Source organism: Musca autumnalis, unplaced genomic scaffold (genome assembly GCF_047663935.1).
Source record: "Musca autumnalis isolate F117 unplaced genomic scaffold, ASM4766393v1 scaffold_5, whole genome shotgun sequence".
Lineage (NCBI taxonomy): Eukaryota > Metazoa > Arthropoda > Insecta > Diptera > Muscidae > Musca > Musca autumnalis.
Genome location: NW_027412088.1, coordinates 184,925,425 through 184,946,261, shown reverse-complemented (window position 1 = coordinate 184,946,261; position 20,837 = coordinate 184,925,425). Strand labels below are relative to the sequence as shown.

Sequence of the window (20,837 nt, the reverse complement as noted above, 5' to 3'; positions counted from 1 at the left end):
GTATGGCTTTATGAAGCGAGGAATTCTCTAATCTTTGTATCCAGGTATTTTTAACATAATCCTTTAAATATGCAGTAAAAAATTCAAGATTTCAGTCACGTTATGAGTGCTCTGGAAAATGTATATGCGAAAATATAAAACATGTAACGGAGAGATGCTCCTTCCCGAAACCATTTAATGTTCATTAATCATCCATCCATCCTGCGAAGGAAAGAATAAATTGAACTAAAAAAATAAAAATTTTATAATTAAAAGTTCCTTCAATGAAATGATTTTCATTGCTGTCCCTCATTCTTCATTATTTGCGTCGTTTTTTCCCCAAGTGTAATTCAAAATACATTTTTGATTAGATTTAACCAAAAGCACTAACAAAAAAATCCTTTTCCCCTGGGATCTAACCTTTTGTCAACACTCCACAAGGAATGGTAATTTTCTGTTAAAATTACAAACGATTTATTTGTGTCCAGCAAACAATGATTGAAGAGAAATTTTTCCTTATTTTCTCCATTCCTGCTCTTTTATTTCTGCTGCTTCTTGTTCTGGATTTTCCAGCTAATTAAAGTCTACACAAAAATGATGACCCACCCCCCACGATTGCAATTAACTTCGTGAACAGTTTGAATTCATTGGTGGTTGGGGTGATTGATTAAGGCTCAAAAAGGACCAACAATTGATAATTTTTATTTGTTTCAAGAAAGAAAATGTCACGGGTAAACATTAAAGCCCAAATTGGATAACGAAGTTTTTAGTTTTTGTTTGTTTTGAAAATGAGTTGACTAATAAGATGCCAAAATGGAAAATAAGAGAAAAATACAGAAAAATTGGAAATCTCAAAAGTTTTATGATTGGAATTATTCTTTATAGTAAACATGAAGAAGGAGAAGCCCTCTTTATCAAGTGTTTTCTTCTATATTATAAGAGAAGATTTCTTCTTCTATACTATAGAACAAGTTGTATGTTTTCTATACCACGTATGACCTTGTCCTTTTGCGTGAATTATCATTTGACTAGCTCTTGCGCTTCATTTTTCTGTTTAAGGATCATTTTCCTAATATATGGACTTGATTGGACCATTAATGCTCCGCTTGTGTGGCTAATTAAAATTTTTACTACCGTAACATTCTACAAGTGGCAAAAGCCTAACATATTTATCCTGATATATCGATCTCATTCTGGAGATATTCCATAACTCTAAAGGAAAAAGCGGGATTCTTTCCCGTTGTAAAGGATTAATAGAAAAAAAAACCAAGACAATGTATATGTGTGTGTGACAATACATTGTAGGAGAAGAAGAGAATGAGAGAGGTCTTATCCTATACTATAGATCAGCATCCGGCAAAAAGGGGCACACGTGCCCTTGATGGGAATAACAACATAACAACCACCACTCAGTCTTTCTTCAGAAGTCAATGAAGAAGGTTCTGCTGTCGCTTGTTTCAATGATTTTTAATTTTAGCAATGCATTTACACACACGCTGTTTGTGGAGAGAGCGAGAGAGAGTCGTATGCGTGAGGCCGCAAACAATGCGTTTGTATTGATGCCGATACCTGCTATAGATGACGAAAACCACTCTATATTATAGAAGTGGAAGAGGCGAATGGTCCTTTCCTATCCTATAAAAACAGAGATATGTCTTCTTAAAATTTATAAAAGAACAAGAAGAAGGTCTTTTTTCTATACAATAGAGAGTGTCCTGGTACGATAAATTTCCCAAGAATATTCTCAACGCAAGAAAGACTTTAGGATTTGGCTTTCCACAAAGCTAGTCAACGCTTCAAAGATCTAAGCGTCCAAACTTTTTATCAAATCTGCTGCCTTTCTGATTTCGCCTGCTACGATCTCCGCTGGGAAGACACTACAGTATTTGCCAACAAGTAAGAGTATTCATGACCAACTTTCACAATTGACGCCAGTGCCGGTAGCTTCTTCCATGTCAGAACCGTCTGTATAAAAGACCGCATAGTTTAGAGGACGTTTTTTTCGGTCCCTGTCATTCCCATTAGAGATAACGACATTGGTATTTTCAATTAACATGAATCCCGATCCAAACCACGTATTGTTACTTTCAAACTTCTATCAAAACCGATATGATTCTTATCGACCAACTTCATCTACTTACTCCCCAAAATACATGTAGTCTCTGTATTTCTGATTACAAAAATTCTCTCCCAACCTTAAATCTTTGATTTTGATATAAGCTATACATGTCATAATATGTCTATGTTATACCAGATCGTAGATCGAATTATTAAATTTCTTATTATGTGGTGCCTTTGTCTGGTATTTCCCTCTGACATGTGCCTCATAAATATCAAAATGAATACAGTTAACGGCTCTGTCGTTGGTCGTTTTAAGCCGTTTTTTACATTGAGGAACTTCCCCACTTATCTACAAAATGTATTTGTAGACTACCTTAAGGATGTATTTATGGACTACCTGGATGACTACTTAAAAGACGACTTGAACGGCGTCTTTTTAGACTCCTGCAGGGCTTATTTATGAAGGACCTTTTGGGTGTTTTTTTAGACTCCTGCAGGAAGTATTTTATGACTTCTTTATAGACTACCTGTAGAACGCCTTTATAACCTACCTGAACGGCTTCTTTATAGACTACCTGAAGGGCTTCTTTATGATTGACATGAAGGCTGTCTTTATGGACTACCTGAAAATAGTTTCTAATGAATACCTGAACTATCTAGAAGGCTTCTTTATAAAAGATCTGAAGAGCTTAGAGTTCTTCTAAGTTTTTTCTTAGTTATAATTTTTCTTCCGCATACTGTGTTCCGTTGATCGAATTAGAATATTTGTTATATTGTGGTACCTTTGTCTGGTATTTCCCTCTGACATGTGTCTTATAAAAATCAAAATAAATACAGTTAATGGCTCTGTCGTTGGTCGTTTTAAACCGCCTTCGATTTTTTCGAAAACTCCCACTTGAAATGTATCTGTAGACTACCTTAAGGATGTCTTTATGGACTACCTGGATGACTACTTAAAAACGACTTGAGCGTCGTCTTTTGGTTTTCTTAGACTCCTGCAGGAATTCTTTTATGACTACCTGATTGTCTTCTTTGTAAACTACCTGTATAACGTGTTTATAACCTACCTGAAAGGCTTCTTTATGAAGGATATGAAGGCTGACTGATTATTCACTTTTGCCTTCTGAAATTGAGGCAGTTCTTCTTTGAGAGCTTTTTGGCGTTATCACGAAATGTGCATGAGATTATCCCTGAGAGCTTTGTAGAAGGTGTTTGTGTCACTTACTATCTAGTTCATCACGCATAGCCTGTTTCCGCGTTTAACGGTTCTTTTTCTAGTTTTAGACGATCAATATGTTGATACTCTCTCCATACTCTCCGTTGTGCTCTTCCTTGTTGTTTCTCTTTTGAAACAAACTCGCTGTGGCGTTTACAACCAAGGGCGGTATACGTTTTGTCATTCCGCTGATTTTGAAATGGTTGTTCGCTCCTTGTCCTACTTTATCGTTTACAATGTTGGTGTTCATTATAATAGGGTCCAAATTTAAAATCGTTGTGTCATCACAATCCGATGTGAAGTTACATTTTGCTGTGCCATGGTTATGTTATGCAAGCAGGGAAGCCATGCAAGGGTTGAAGCAGCAATCTTATGAGAATCCGTGTTCAGAGCCAGACCCGTATAAACCCGGCAAGCCAGGACCTTCAGATCCACCTTGGTGTCGACAGTACTGAGATCAATCTTCAAGACTTTATTAACCTAAAATCCATTTCCGTAGGATTTCGCTCCACTTACTCAAGTTCCAGAATACAACAAATGTCAACCCAATGGATTTGTAAATATAAAGTGATGTGTTTTTCAGTATGCCATAATTAAAATCTTACTGGTCTCGATCTTAATGCCCATAAGAACAAAAAATATGTGTTGTTGCCACCCCTCCTGGAGTCAGACTCAGACCAACAAGCCGCCCTCTGTGAGTCAGACGTTGCTGAATTTATTTTTCTTCCGAAAAATACTATTCTTACTATAGCATGGGTTTTTGCAAAAGTAGACGGGACGTGTCGTTAAGAGGTTTACAAGTTTCTCGCCTGGACGACTCAAATCATGTTGTAACATTGCACGGGAGCAGCGATGTCATGCGTGGGCCATGACCTTCCTCTGCTGAGATTCCAGGTCTAGTTCGCTGGACCCAATTTGAAGGCCCAGTGTATGGGTTTCACTTTCCTCTTTGAAGGGGGATGAAATATATCTATCACCAGAAAAAATTCTCCGGTAGGACGTGGTAGTTGACTCTACTGCTAGTTTTAATTCCACACAAATCGGGACTGGTTGCCCAGTGTGTTTTAAGTTCGACACGATTAGATAATTGGGTTAATTTAACACAAGTTTTACACTGATAAAGTAGTCTAATCGATACGTTTACATGGTACTAGCTTTCTCACGGCTGGGAGCGGGGCTTATGAATCTCTTCCACTCTGGAGCTGGTGAATGGCAAGCTATTTTTGTGTGAAAGTGTTACCGACAACAACGTAAAATATCTGTGAAGGTGTGTGGAGTTGATTACCCATTTCGCTAACTGAAGGGCGTCTTTGTAGACTACCTGGAGGACTTCTTTATAGACTACCTGGAGGGGTACTTTACATACTGTAGGGGTTGTTTATAGGAGGTTTTGTAGACTATATAAAGGGCGTCTCATACAACATTGATATCTTCAATTCGCATAACGGACCATCTTTATGCGTGGACTTATTCAATTCATTTCCATTTAGTTATATCCGTCCATCGTCTGGGATTTAGCAGCTTTAGAATGGGTTCGAAGATTTGGTACATTGGATTCTCTCCTTCTAGTAACTCACTCATAAAATTCATAAATCTGGTATCAGCGTCAAAAATATCCAAATGAATACAGTTAGTGGTCCAGTCTCTGGTCGTTTCTTTTTAAATTTAAGGAATTTCATACTTCACGACATAAGGACCTTCAAATTTCCAAAACTCTAATAACCCAGGTCGTCCAACTAAAGGCCGTCTCTATAGACTACCTGAAGAATGTCTTTATAGGTTAGGAAAGACTTCCTTAAGAACGACCTGAAAAGTGTTTTATTTACAAGCTACCTGCGTATCATTTCTATAGAGTACCTTCTACCTGAATATAGTTTTTATCGATTACCTGCTTTACAAACTACCTGTAGAGATTCTTTTCAAATGACCCGAAGGGTGTCTTATTTATAAACTACCTGTAGAGCGTCTTTATAGACTACTTTCTACCTGAAGATAATTTTTATTGGTTACCTGAAGTGCGTCTTTATGAATTACCTGTGAGGCTTCTTTAAAAACTACCTGTAGCGCTTCTTTACAAATGACTTGTAGTGCGCAAGGTTATTCTCAGTTTTTTGGGTTATATTTTTCCTCCTACCAAACAGAGATTCCAGGTCTATCTCGCAGATCCACTCTTTGGATTTCACTTCCCTCTTAGCAGGGGGATGAGGTCTATCTATCACCAGAAAACAGTCTCCGATCAGACGTCATAGTTGACACTACTACCAGTTTTAATTCCAGAGAAATCGCCCAGTGCGTTTTAAGCTAGACACGATTAGTGAATTGGGTTAATGTAACACAAGTTTTACACTAATAAAGCAGTCTAATCACTACGATTACATGGAGCTAGCTTGCTCTGTGCTGGTAGCGGTGAGCGGCAACCTATTTTTGTGTGAAAGTGTCACCGACAAGAACGTAAAAGATCTGTGAAGCACACCTTCAGAGTTGATTACCCAATTCGCTACCTGAAGGACGTCTTTGTAGACTACCTGTATGACATCTTTATAGACTACCTGGAGAACTTCAATAGACTACCTGGAGGTAGGAGATTTTATAGACGATATAAAGGGCGTCTCATAGGTGACTAAATTGACGCCTTTATGGAAAACTAAAAAGATTTCGATACGGGCGATCTAAAGGACGTATATACAATCGATTTAAAGCGCATCTTTCAAGTCGTCCTTAAGGATGTCTTTATGGACGAAAAGTAGACTTCCTTGAGAAAATTAGATCAAATATATAAATACCGTATCCAATATTGTTGGAATCCAACACTTGTTCCGGCAAGCTAAAGCTACTTTTCCTCGTCATAGACCATAAGGATTATTTCTGATTTCACTCATCCTCAGGTCTTTACTTTAAAATCCCACATGAATATTATTGCCATTAAGTAAATTCTCATACTCGTCATAGCCCATAAGGATTATTTCTGATTTCACTCATCCACAGGTCTTTACTTTAAAATTTCACATGAATATTATTGCCTTTAAGTAAATGCTCATGCTGACAAAAAACGGGATTCGGAAAATAAAAAAACTGTAATATTTCCATTATGAAATGCTTCAAATGAAACTAAAGTGTGTAAAGAGGGAGAGATAGACTTAAATGGATCTCTGGTCCTTCAAAGACACACACACTCACACGACAACCACATCTAAAGATGATGATGCTGCTGATGCCTATGATTTCCAACAAGTAATGTTTGAACGACGTCGACAACTAATATGTACTATGTGGTCATAATCATTAGGAATAATTACTATAATCATCCTAGTTATTGTAGTGATATTAAGCATAACTGTTATCACCATTATCTCTTCTACTAATGCTTCTGATTCTTCTTCGTTCCCATTATATGGCTGAGTTGAGATGAGATTGTTGTTAAGGCTGTATATAAAGAAGAATGCCACCATGCTAACTACCTAGGCCCAATGGCTGTCATTTACACGTTCCTCATATTCCTAGTCCAGGAACCTGCCATCATCATCCTCACGTTTCTCCCAACCTAATACCATTTAATGGAATATTATTATGAGGATTTTGTCATGTACGAATGTATCTGTGTAGGTGCTTCGGCATTCGATAAGCGACAAAGTACTTTATCGGTCATAGCATGGCTTTGCTGCCTTAAGGCTATGGATATTACAAAAATCCATTAGTCATAAATCAATTGAAAGATTCATTCAATTGTTATGCCTGTTAGCTAGGATGAAGAAGATTTTCTCTCTGTCTCTTTGTTATTGTTATTTTATTACATTACAATTAAATGGGAATATGAAATGAAAATTGTATTGGAATTTTGAATGAGAAAAGAAAAGGTTTGAAAACTTATAAGTCACAAGAGATTGACTCAAGGCGTCAGTAATGTAGGATTGAGAGATCTTATGAGTTTATTGTATTCAAATGTAATTTAAGGATATTTTCCCTCGACTTTAAACCGCAAAAAAGGCAGAGGAGACTACACTCCGGATTCCACATTATTCATGCAGAATAGCAAAGATTCGTCTCCTTGACTTCTCAAAGTCAATGTGAAATATTATTAAATTCATGTTTGAAAAATATTTATCCTAAAATATTTAATTTTCATCACCTAATCGACCCTGATTTATGGTCTGCATTATTTGTGTAGAAGCCATATTTACTTAACAATTATTTGACCTATTTTTATTTCTAAATAAAATAAACAATTTTTGTAAAAATACAAAAATCCTAAAATGTTTTTACCCCACAAATGCATTACAGCTCACTCTTAACCAGCTGCAGATTAATTTTCAGCATTTTGTTAACACAGAAATAAACGAAGTGCATCTCCAAATGCATTCAGGCAAAACATATTTTATCAATTCACTTCCCTCCTATAAATGGCTAAAAGAAAGCATCATCCTTGTTACCAAACAGGTTTCGACCACAAACCATTCAAAACCAAAATAGTTTCTTTCATTTGAAAAGGATCCTTACCTCACGACCAGGAGTAACATCAAAGAATGCCCTTAAAAGGCATCACATTTCACTAACAGTATTTTACAGTTAGTTTGCCATTTTAAGCCCGACCAACCAACCAACTAAATATCTATTCATCTTCCAGAGTGTCTTTTCTGAGTAGCATTTTATTGCTGTTGTTGACGGGCCGTAGTACATCTCTTAATGAAATACCCGAAAGTGGTGAGTGTGTGTGTCAGGATGGATGTCAGTGGAATTTTGAATATTTATTTATTTATCCTGGTTTTCGTTAGGGAAACTAAAAGGCAAGGGAAATGGGGATAGTAAGTTGAATGAACCAAAGGGTATATAGAGACGATACGAAAGTTTCTTTACAGACGACCAACAGGGAGTCTTCGCAGGCGACCATACTGTCGTCTTAATAGACGACATAGGAGCATTTTATATACGACCCAAAAGGGGACCTAAAACATTTCTTGGTGTCTTCCGTTAACAAGGAAAGACCACCTGAGATCTTCTAGGAAAACCTCTGGAGGTATTCTACAGATAAAGGAAGAAATCCTGAGGTCTTCTACAGACAAGGAAAAAAAACGTCTGTTCTTTATCTAAGGAAATACTTCTTAAGAGCTTCTATAGGCCTATAGAGACCTCTTGAGGTCTTTTACAGACAAGGGAAGAAATTCTGGAGTATTCAAAAGACAAGAGCGTCCTCCTAGAGAAGAGAAGACATCTTGAGATTTCCTATAGGCATGATAAAACCTCTTGAGATCTTCTACAAACAAGTAAAGACCTCTTAAGGTCTGCTATAGACAACAAAAGACCACTTGAGGATTTCTATTGACAACATAAGACCTCATGTGGACTTCTATATACAAGAGAATGCCTTTTGAGGACTTCTATAGACAAGAGGATATCTCTGGAGGTCTTCTATAGACAAGAGAAGGTATCTTGAGGTCTTCTAAAGACAAGATAAGACCTCTTGAGGTCTTCTATATACAAGAGAAGACCTTTTGGGGTCTTCTATAGGCAAGATAAGAACTCTTGAGGTCTTCTATATACAAGAGAAGACCTTTTGAGGTCTTCTATAGGTAAGAGAAGACCACTTGGGGATTTCTATGGAAAAGAGAAGACCCCTTCAGGTCTTCTATAGACAAGAAAAGTCCTCATGAGGTCTTCCATAGACAATAGAAGACATCATAAGGTCTTCTATAGACAAGAAAAAACCTCTTGAGGTCTTCTACAGACAAGAGAAGATCTCTTGAGGTCTTCTATAAAAAGAGAAGATATCTTGAGGTCTTCTGTAGACAACAGAAGACCTATTGAGGTCTTCTATAGACAAGATAAGACCTCTTGAGGTCTTCTATATTCAAGAGAAGACCTTTTGAGGTCTTCTATAGGCAAGAGAAGAGCACTTAGGGATTTCTATGGACAAGAGAAGACCCCTTCAGGTCTTCTATAGACAAGAAAAGTCCTCATGAGGTCTTCCATAGACAATAGAAGACATCATAAGGTCTTCTATAGACAAGAAAAAAGCTATTGAGGTCTTCTACAGACAAGAAAAGACCTCTTGAGGTCTTCTAAAGACAAGATAAGACCTCTTGAGGTCTTCTGCAGTCAAGAGAAGATCTCTTGAGGTCTTATATAAAAAGAGAAGGTATTTTGAGGTCTTCTGTAGACAATAGAAGACAAGATAAGACCTCTTGAGGTCTTCTATATACAAGAGAAGACCTTTTGAGGTCTTCTATAGGCAAGAGAAGAGCACTTAGGGATTTTTATGGACAAGAGAAGACCCCTTCAGGTATTCTATAGGCAAGAAAAGTCCTCATAAGGTCTTCCATAGACAATAGAAGACATCATAAGGTCTTCTATAGACAAGAAAAAACCTATTGAGGTCTTCTACAGACAAGAGAAGACCTCTTGAGGTCTTCTATAGACAAGAAAAGACCTCTTGAGGTCTTCTAAAGACAAGATAAGACCTCTTGAGGTCTTCTACAGACAAGAGAAGATCTCTTGAGGTCTTATATAAAAAGAGAAGGTATCTTGAGGTCTTCTGTAGACAATAGAAGACCTATTGAGGTCTTCTATAGACAAGATAAGACCTCTTGAGGTCTTCCATATACAAGAGAAGACCTTTTGAGGTCTTCTATAGGCAAGAGAAGAGCACTTAGGGATTTCTATGGACAAGAGAAGACCCCTTCAGGTCTTCTATAGACAAGAAAAGTCCTCATGAGGTCTTCCATACACAATAGAAGACATCATAAGGTCTTCTATAGACAAGAAAAAACCTATTGAGGTCTTCTACAGACAAGAGAAGACCTCTTGAGGTCTTCTATAGACAAGAAAATACCTCTTGAGGTCTTCTAAAGACAAGATAAGACCTCGTGAGGTCTTCTACATACAAGAGAATACCTTTTGAGGTCTTCTATAGACAAAATAAGACCACTTGGGGATTTCTATGGACAAGAGAAGACCTCTTGAGGCCTCCTATAGACAAGATAAGACCTCTTGAAGTCTTCTGTAGGCAAGATAAGGCCTAAGGTCTTCCATAAGGCCTGTAGACAAAAGAAGACCTTCTGAAGTCTTCTGTACACAAGATAGGACCTCTTGAGGTCAAGATAGGACCTCTTGAGGTCTTCTATAGACAAGATAAGACCTCTTGAAGTCTTCTATATACAAGAGAAAACCTCTTGAGGTCTTCTATAGGCAAGATAATACCTATTGAGGTCTTTTACAAACAAGAAAAGTCCGCTTAAAATCTTCCACAGAAAAAGAGGATACTATTTAAAGTCTTCCATAGGCAAGAGAAGACCTCTTGAGGTCTTCTGTAGACAGCAAAAGACCTCTTGGTGACTTCCATCGACATTGAAAGACCTAATTAGGCCTCCTATAGAAAAGAGAAGAGGGAGGCCTCTAGTTTTCAACCGTAGGCAAAAATTCGCTTCTATAGACAAGAGAAGACCTCTTCGGGCCTTCTTTAGGCAAGGAAAGATCTTTCAGATATCTTGAGATCTTCCATGGACAAGGAAAAACTTCTTTAGATTTTTTTTAGGCAATGAAGACCTAGACATAGAATGACCTCTTGAGCGCTTCTATCGACAAGAGAAGATCTATTAAGGTCTTCTATAGACAAGTACAGACCTTGTTAGGTCTTGCATAGACACGAAAAGACCTCCTCAGGTCTTCTATAGACAAAGAAAATACCTCTTTAGGTCTTCTATAGAGAAGAGGAGACATCTTGAGGTCTCCTATAAAGAAGAGGAGACATCTTGTGGATTTCCATAGACAATAAAAATCTTCTTGCGGTCTTCTTTAGACAAGAAAATACCTCTAGAGGTCTTCCATAGACAAGAAGACATCATGAGACTCATATAGACAATAGAAGATCTTTTGAGGTCTTCCACAGACAAATGAAAACCTGAAGGGCGTTTCTACAAACACCCGCAAGGGCGACTTTATAGACGACCTTTAAGGTGTCTTCAAAGACGCCCACATGGTGGTCTTTACAGACGACCGCATGGATGTCGGTTAAGGCGTCTTTTTAGACGTCCATAACGGCGTTATAATAGATGTCCACAATTGTCTGTTTATAGACGTCCAAAGACAACACGAGGGGTGTTTTTATGGACGTTCACAAGGGCTGCTTTATATAGACGTTAACAACACAGAGGTCTTCAGAGACGTCCATAAAGCTGGGTAAAGTTTTGAGTCGTTTTGGCCGTTTTTACACTGTTGGGCATGATGCCGAAAAATTCAAATTCATTTGAAATATATGCCGGCAAACACATCAACGCCGGATATTGGTGTCGGCGTCGCCCTGTTGTTGTTGTTTTTTGTCAACGCCCAACGCAAAACTTTACTCAAACGTTGTATGTGTTTTCAGCTTAAGGGCGTCTTTATCGACATCCGCATGAGCGTCTTTATGGACGTCCGGAAGGGCTTTTTTATTGATGTTCACAAGGGCGTCTAAATAAACGACTTAAATGGCAACTTTATAAACACCCACAATAGGGTATTAAAATAGTCCAGATGTGGTCTCTATAAACGTCCAGGAAAGCGTTGTTGTTGACGCGAGGATGTAGTTTTTGACGTCCCCAAGGACGTCTTTATATACGCGAAGAAAGACGTATTTTTATACGACCACAAGGACACACTTTTAGACGTCCACAAGGAAATCTTTTTAGACGCCCACCAGACCGTTTTTATAGACATCCCCAAGTACAAAATTCGTAAATCTAATAACCCACTTCACCTTAATATCTCCAATTTGTGTTACTTTAAAAATCCCTCCATTTACTTTAACTACAACATACCTACCTACATCCCCACAGTTCAGCATTTAACCAAAAAAAAAACAGCATCCTTTTGTGTTCATGCATATCCTTGTTATTTTTGCCTGGATACATTCTAACACGATGTCTCAGTAAATTTAGCAATGTTACTTTTTGAATGCTGTTCATTTCCTTTTTAAATGTTTCCCTCCATTTATTTCTTCCAGTTCTTTTTTTTTCATGGTGCCATTTGTGGCATAGAATGGCACATGAAATGGAATCGTGGGCCAAATAGGAGAATGAATAGAGAAAACAACCCAAACAAAACCCAAGAGCCTGAAATAAATGGTGGCGAAAATGAAAAATAGTGGCAAGAACATAAACAATACAGGCCATGTTGTAGTGCTGCCAAACCACAAACACACACTCACAGAATAGTCCGCACACATATGGTTGGTTGGCTGTCTTTTCTGCCCAAGCCATTAGGCATTAGTCAAAACAATTTGTCTTAACTGGGTTGGGGAATGGTTTTTGTATTTCTCTTTGTTTTTTCCAAAAAATGGCCAAGTAATGTGAGAATGAGAAAATGATGATACCTCACGTTTCCTGATAATTGATTAACTTTCTTGTTTTTATTGTTTTAACACATTTGTTTACGGTTTTTTCTTTTGTTTTTCTTTACAGAACTCTGCCGAACCGGTGTACTCACCCACCATGGCCGGTGGCTTGTTTTCCATTGATCGTAAATTCTTTGAATTGTTGGGCACCTATGATTCGGGCTTTGATATTTGGGGTGGTGAAAATTTGGAATTGTCTTTCAAGACATGGATGTGCGGCGGAACTTTGGAAATTGTACCCTGTTCACATGTTGGCCACATTTTCAGGAAACGGTCACCATATAAGGTAAGTGCAGGAATATTTTAATTTTATTAAGCTATGAAATCACTTGCCCCCATTCCCCTAGTGTCCAGTTTTTATTTTCTAATTTTGTTTTCATAATTAATTTCAATAAAACTTGTGCTTTAAAATAGTCCCCAAAGGAAGGGGGAATATCACTACACTTCACTAAGTTTTCTTTTTTACATCTCATTTCCACTTCATACTTTAAACCCACTCCCCTTCGCTTCTCTTTCCACAATAGTAATTGCTGGAAAGCAATCCAGCCTGAAATCATATTCCTCTTGCGGCCAATGGTGCTCTCTAACGGTGGGGAAATGAAAAACAACAGTTACCCCACCACATTTGCAATAAAAATTCCAAAATTTAAAACCCGCCTCACATTCTTGCATTCATCGGACATGTGTATTTTGTCATGCCCAACTTTCACTCAGTCACAGGAGACCAGAGAAAATTACCAGGACCACAATGTAAACAATGTATGCAATGCAAAACCAATTCTAGTCCCTAGAAAACCACTGAGCTTAACCACCATTGCTACCATTGCTGCTATTGCTGCTGCTGCTCCTCCTCTACCTCTGTGCTGGACACTTTGAAAAACAACGAAACATAACGAAATTGTGTGTGTTATGGAAAGCAAACATAGACAGCCGACCAGTAATGTTGAAGAGAAGAACTGTGAAACAAACCCCGAATAAAAAACTGATTAAAAATCCTAGCCTGTCATGACAGCTGGGCGAACAATCTGTGATACAAAGACGAGGATGGGTGCGATAAGGTGTGGAGAAAATTATATGCAGATTTGCTGTTAGAAGAATGGGGGAAAATTTGACGATCTGAAACAGGTCCTCTGGTGCTACTAAGACGTTGATAAACGACCTAAAGGGCGTCTTTATAGACGACCTAAATGGCGTCTTTATATACGACCGGAAGGGCGTCTGTATAGACGACCTAGAGGGCGTCTTTATGAACGACCTAGAGGGCGTCGACCTAAAGGACGTCTTTATAGACGACTTAAAGGACGTCTTTACAGACGACCTAAAGGGCGTCTTTATATACGACCTAAAGGGCGTCTTTATATACGACCGGAAGGGCGTCTTTATATACGACCGGAAGGGCGTCTGTATAGACGACCTAAAGGGCGTCTTTATGAACGACCGGAAGGGCGTCGACCTAAAGGACGTCTTTATATCCGACCTAAAGGACGTCTTTATAGACGACCTAGAGGACGTCTTTACAGACGGCCTAAGGGCGTCTTCTTTATATACGACCTAAAGGGCGTTTTTATATACGACCGGAAGGACGTCTTTATATACGACCTAAAGGGCGTCCTTATGAATGACCGGAAGGCCGTCGACCTAAAGAGCGTCTTTATATACGACCTAAAGGGCGTCTTTATATACGACCGGAAGGGCGTCTTCATAGACGACCCAAAGGGTGTCTTTATGAACGACCGAAAGGGCGTCTTTATGAACGACCGGAAGGGCGTCTTTATGAACGACCGAAGGGCGTCTTTATAGACGTCATAAAGGACGTCTTTATAGACGTCATAAAGGACGTCTTTATAGATGATCTGAAGGGCGTCTTTATATACTACCTAAAGTACCGGAAAGGCGCGTTTATAGACGACCTAACGGGCGTCTTTATAGACGACCTAACGGGCGTCTTTATAGACGACCTAAAGGGCGTCTTTATAGACGACCTAAAAGGCATCTTTATAGACGTCATAAAGGATGTCTTTATAGAGGCCATAAAGGACGTCTTTATAGACGTCGTATAGGACGTCTTTACAGACGTAGTAAAGGACGTCTTTGTAGACGTCATAAAGAACGTCTTTATAGACGTAATAAAGAACTTCTTTATGAACGTCATAAAGGACATCTTTATAGACGTCATAAAGGACATTTTTATAGACGTCATAAATGACGCCTTTATAGACGTCATAAAGGACGTCTTAATAGACGACATAAGGGACGTCTTTATAAAGGTCATAAGGGACGTCTTTATAGAGGTCATAAGGGACGTCTTTATAGATGTCATAGAGGACGTCTTTATAGGCGTCACAAAGAAGGTCTTTATGAACGTCATAAAGGAGGTCTTTATAGACGTCATAAAGGACGCCTTTATAGACGTCATAAATGACGACCATTAATGTTGAAGAGAAGAACTGTGAAACCAACCCCCAATAAAAAACTGATTAAAAATCCTAGCTGACATGACCATTGAGCGAACTATATGTGATACAAAGACGAGGATGGGTGCGATAAAGTGGCCATAAGGAAATCTGAAGCACGTCCTCTGGTCTTGCTTAGATAAACGACATAACTGGCGTCTTTATTGACGACCTAAAGGACGTTGTTATGGACGTCATAAAGACGTCTTTATAGACGTGATAAAGGACGTCTTTATAGATTTTATAAATGGCATCTTTACAGACGTCATAAAGGACGTCTTTATAGACGACCTAAGGGACCGGAAAGGCGCCTCTTTAGACGACCGGAAGGGCGTCTTTATAGACGACCTAAAGGACGTCTTTATAGACGTCATAAAGGACGCCTTTATAGACGTCATAGAGGACGTCTTTATAGACGTCATAAAGGACGTCTTTATAGACGTCATAAAGGACGTCTTCATGGACGTCTTTATAGACGTCATAAAGGACATCTTTATAGACGTCATAGAGGACGTCTTTATGAACGTCATAAAGAAGGTCTTTATGAACGTCATACAGGACGTCTTTATAGACGTCATAAAGGACGCCTTTATAGACGTCATAAAGGACGACTAGTAATGTTGAAGAGAAGAACTATGAAACATACCCCCAATAAAAAACTGATTAAAAATCCTAGCTCTCATGACCATTAAGCGAACAATCTTGTGATACAAAGACGAGGATGGGTGCGATAAAGTGGCGATAAGGAAATCTGAAGCACGTCCTCTGGTGTTACTTAGATAAACGACATAACGGGCGTCTTTATTGACGACCTAAAGGACGCTCTTATGGACGTCATAAAGACGTCTTTATAGACGTGAAAAAGGGCGTCTTTATAGACGTTATAAATGGCGTCTTTACAGACGTCATAAAGGACGTCTTTATAGACGATCTGAAGGGCGTCTTTATAGACGACCTAAAGGAACGGAAAGGCGCCTCTTCAGACGACCGGAAGGGCGTCTTTACAGACGACCGGAAGGGCGTCTTTATAGACGACCGGAAGGGCGTCTTTATAGACGACCGGAAGGGCGTCTTTATAGACGACCTAAAGGACGTCTTTATAGTCGTCATAAAGGACGTCTTTATAGACGTCATAAAGGACGTCTTTATAGACGTCATAAAGGACGTCTTTATAGACGTCATAAAGGACGTCTTTATAGACGTCACAAAGGACGTCTTTATAGACGTCATAAAGGACGTCTTTATAGACGTCATAAAGGACGTCTTTATAGACGTCATAAAGGACGTCTTTGTGGGCGTCATAAAGGACGTCTTTTTAGACGACATAAAGGGCCTCTTTATAGACGACCTAAAGGGCGTCTGGTCTTAGCCACCGCCAGGACTACTGGGATAATAAGGATGTGTAGCTTTCTACGCCAAACATCTCCCAGCGTGTCTCAACTTCGTCATCGTCGGAATACGAAACAGCACCGAACGCCACATGTTGCTGTTCAGTTCTGGGTATCACAACCTGCAGCTTAATTGTAACGGTCTCTGCAACCGAAGTCAGCGAAACTTTAAAACATCATGGAGAAACATCATGGCAGCAGCGATCCAAGAAATAAATTTCACCGTCACCAGTAGCTTGCAACGTTGGCATGGTTACAAAGTTTTGCCAAGGGATAGCAAAAGAAGCGGAGGTGAAGGACTTGCCTTCCTTATACACCAGTCTGTCCAGTACAGTTCTATCTCGGTTTAACTTTACTCTAGCGACTCATAGGCGGACTGCTGACATTGAGTTGCTTAATCTGTACATACGTGATTGCACAGGAGTCCGCATATCAAGTCAGGAGAGTATTAGTTAAGGAAACCACCGTTTTCTTCGGAACTAAATACAATAGATATAGGGAGATTTTCCAAACAGAAAATGAACCCCTGATTTTTGCTAAAATGAATATACCACTCATGAGCCTCGAGATTAGACCTCCCAACTTCACAAATCTTCGTTTTCAAATTTGAAAATTAAAACAAATTTATCCATTTACCATTGTCCTGCTTTTATACACTTCATTGTTTATTGAGAATATAAAACATAGTTTTGCCTACAAAAGCCGGAGAATAATATTAAATTTTCGCGGCGTTCACAGCATCTGGAAAAGATACATTACCCAAAAAAATGTGGGTTTGTGGTAGCCAGCTACTGCAATTGAAAAACAAATGTGGTAGCTCGCTGGACCACCATAATTAGTGACTCAATTAAAATATCCAACGAACAATAAGAAGAAGAAAAAAACACACTCTCGTGTTTGTGGTTTGGAAACATATTTTTGCACATTTAATTTTCATAGCTTGACAATAAAACGGAAAAGAAGAAGAGAAGCAAACAAGTAGAGGGAACAAAGTTCAAACACATACAAAAAATTAAAACAAAAGAATACAAGAACTTTTAAATGTTTATGTATGAGTGGATACTTTGGTATGTAATTGGGTTAATTTCCCATGTTGCCGTCACCACCACTAGCACCACCGCCATCAACATCATTCTCAGCAGCACTAGCCCAACCAAATGTACTTGGAAATGCATATTTGCTTACGCTTGCATTGTGCACTGCAAGCATTCAAACAAAAGGCAAACATGTTAAACACAAAACAAACTGAGGTCCTTACCAACTCACTCAAACATAAAGCCACACACACACACCGACAGATCCACACACATTGAGAAATTCCATGCTTCACTTCTTGCTATGATCCCCAGCGGATACTCAACTGGGTGTGCTTATTGCCATTAGTTCCGTGGTACTCATATGCATGCATGATGCATCATGCAAGGAGCTTCTTATTGCATTGTGTTTGAAATGAATGTGAAAAGAAGAAGAACAAAATAACAAAAATATGTGGCGGCGTTGGGGTTATGTTGGCATAAAAACAGTAGTTATCTTTTTGGGGTTTATTCCTTTTGGTTTTATTTGTTGTGTACCTACATCCTTTTCTATGTCTCCCAGGATTTTTATTTAATATTTTTGTCGCAGCTTTGTTTCCTTTCCTCTTTTTTTGTTTCTCCTTCACGCTTTTGCTTTCTTGTGATATAAATATATTTTTTGTATGTTTTCGCCCCACAATTTTCCGGAATATTCATTCATTTGTTCTATTATTATTTTACTCTACTCACCTGTTTTTCTCTCCCCCTCTCTTTTTTGTAGTGGCGTTCAGGCGTTAATGTACTTAAAAAGAATTCGGTACGCTTGGCTGAAGTTTGGTTGGATGATTATGCAAAATATTATTATCAACGGATAGGCAATGACAAAGGTGATTTTGGTGATGTCACGTCGAGAAAAGAATTACGGTAAGTTTTGTTTGTTTTGCTCTTGTTTTAGTTCCATAGAGAATACTTTGATTATATCTGCAGTTTTATCTGATTTGAAAAAAAGTTTTTAAATAAAAAGTTTTATATTTAAAGATGATTTGATTAAAAGAAAAAAATATCTAGAGGATATGATAGTAGGTATATAAAATAAGTAGAACTTAGTATGATCCGGAACGAAGCAAACATGATAATGTTATAATGCCCTCGAGACAAAGTTGTTGTTGTATAATATGCATTATATATTATACCATATGTATGTAGTTGATAAAGCATCGAAATAGTGGAAAGAGGTTCTGCAATGTATCCACAATTTGTATATAAGGAGGGGTGACGTAAAACGTGCAAGTTTTGAAGCAACAGTCTTGATCGCCTTTAATATGGCAAAGTCCAGGACACACATACGGTGGTTGCTCTTCCTTAGAAGGTGGACGAGGTGTAATATATTCACAATTTTTATATAAGGAGGAGTGACGTAATACGTGCAAGTTATGCAGCAACAGTCTTGATCGGACATACATACGTACATACCTTGGTTGCTCTTCCATACCAGGTGCATGCTGACCATTCATTGGTATCATCTGGCGAACTATTTTTAACACCCGAACTATACGGTGGTAAGAAATACCATAGCTCTGATCATAAATTATGTTGTGACGGACGAAAGTGCGATTTAACAGAAGATGTAGATATAAAAAAATAAATACAGTGATCGCTTCACTTGGAGACCTTTGGTCCACAGTCTTCATTCCGGTTAAGTTTAAAGATAATGATGAGAAGATTCCATAGTTGTTGTGAGTTGAATTGAGGGTAAAGACGAATATTTTTTCGGGAATATTGCTGTGTTCTTGATCGATGGTTCTTGGTGGTACCAAAAAATTTTTATTAGAATACCAGGAGTTCTTCACAGAAAATAAGGAGGTCTTCATAAAAGTCCAGGATGTCTTCACAGAAGACCAAAAGTCCTTCAGAAGACCAAGAAATGTTATGAAATACAAACATGTCTATATAGAGAACAAAGAGGTCTTTATAGAAGACAAGAAAGTCATCATAGAGGACCAGGAGGTCTTCATAGAAGACCAGAAGGTCTTCCTAGAGGACCAAGAACTTTTCATTGAATACCAAAAATTTTTTATTGAAGACCTAGAAGGCCAAATGGTCTTCATAAAATACCAGAATTTCTTTATAGAAAAGCAGAAACCACTCACTGAAGACAAGGAGGTCCTCATAGAAGACAAGAAGGTCTTAAATAAGACCAGAAGGTCTTCATAGAAGATCAGGAGGTCTTAATAGAAGCCCAGAAGGTCATCATGGAAGACAAGAAGGTCTTCATGGAAGACCAGAAGGTCTTCATGGAAGACCAGAAGGTCTTCATGGAAGACCAGAAGGTCTTCATGGAAGACCAGAAGGTCTTCATGGAAAACCAGAAGGTCTTCATATAAGACCAAGAGCTGTTCGTAGATCATAGGGTTCATAGGTCTTCACTGAGGACCAAGAGGAATTTATAGAAGACCAAGGGGTCTTTATAGAAGACCACAAGGTCTTCATAGAAGACCAATAGGCAATCATAGAAGACAAAAGGGTCTTTATATAAGACCAAAAGGTCTTCATAGAAGATCAGGAGGTCTTCATAGAAGACTGGGAGGTCATCATTGAAGACGAAGAAGTTTCAAAATGTCTTCATTATCGGTCAAGAGGTCATCATAGAGTACCAAGAGGTATCCTGAGAAGACCAAGAGGTATCCTGAGAATACCAAGAGGTCTTCACAAAAGACCAGGAGGTCTTCATAGAAGACTAGGAGGTCTTCATAGAAGACGAGGAGTTCTTCTTAGAGGAACAGGAAATCTTCGTAGAAGACTAGGAGGTCTTCATGGAATACAAGGAGGTCTTCAGAGAAGACCAGGAGGTCTCAATAGAAGACCAGGAGGTCTACATATAAAAGTTCTTTATTGAAGACGGAGATCATTCAGATCAAAATTTCTTCATTGAAGCTCAAGAGGTCATCATAGAAGACCAAAAGGTATTTTGAGAAGACCAGGAGTTATCCTGAGAAGACCAAGAAGGTCTTCATAGAAGACCAGGAGGTTTTCATAGAAGACCAGGAGGTCTTTATAGAAGACCAGGAGGTCTTTATAGAAGACCAGGAGGTCTTTATAGAAGACCAGGAGGTCTTTATAGAAGAGGTCTCTATAGTAGACCAGGAGGTCTTCATAGAAGACCAGGAGGTCTTCGTAGAATGCCAATTGGTCTTCAAAGAAGACCAGGGGTCTTCATAGAAGACCAGGGGTCTTCATAGAAGACCAGGAGGTCTTCATAGAATACCAATTGGTCTTCATAGAAAACCAGAAGCTTTTTATAGAATACCAAGATACTTTCAGATCAAAATGTCTTCATTAAAGATCAACCGCTCATCATGGTCTAGC

At 38.6% G+C, this 20,837-nt stretch overlaps 1 protein-coding gene across 5 annotated transcripts in view; it reads left to right on the top strand.

Annotated features, from left to right (window-relative positions):
• Pgant9 (polypeptide N-acetylgalactosaminyltransferase 9) overlaps window positions 1-20,837 on the top strand; it is a 423,799-nt gene that overhangs the window by 341,755 nt on the left and 61,207 nt on the right. For all 5 annotated transcript variants that reach the window (XM_073956150.1, XM_073956151.1, XM_073956149.1 and 2 more), the window contains 2 exons: window positions 12,685-12,903; window positions 18,253-18,395. In XM_073956150.1, coding sequence (XP_073812251.1) covers window positions 12,685-12,903; window positions 18,253-18,395 — 362 coding nt within the window. The remainder of the gene's footprint in view (window positions 1-12,684; window positions 12,904-18,252; window positions 18,396-20,837) is intronic.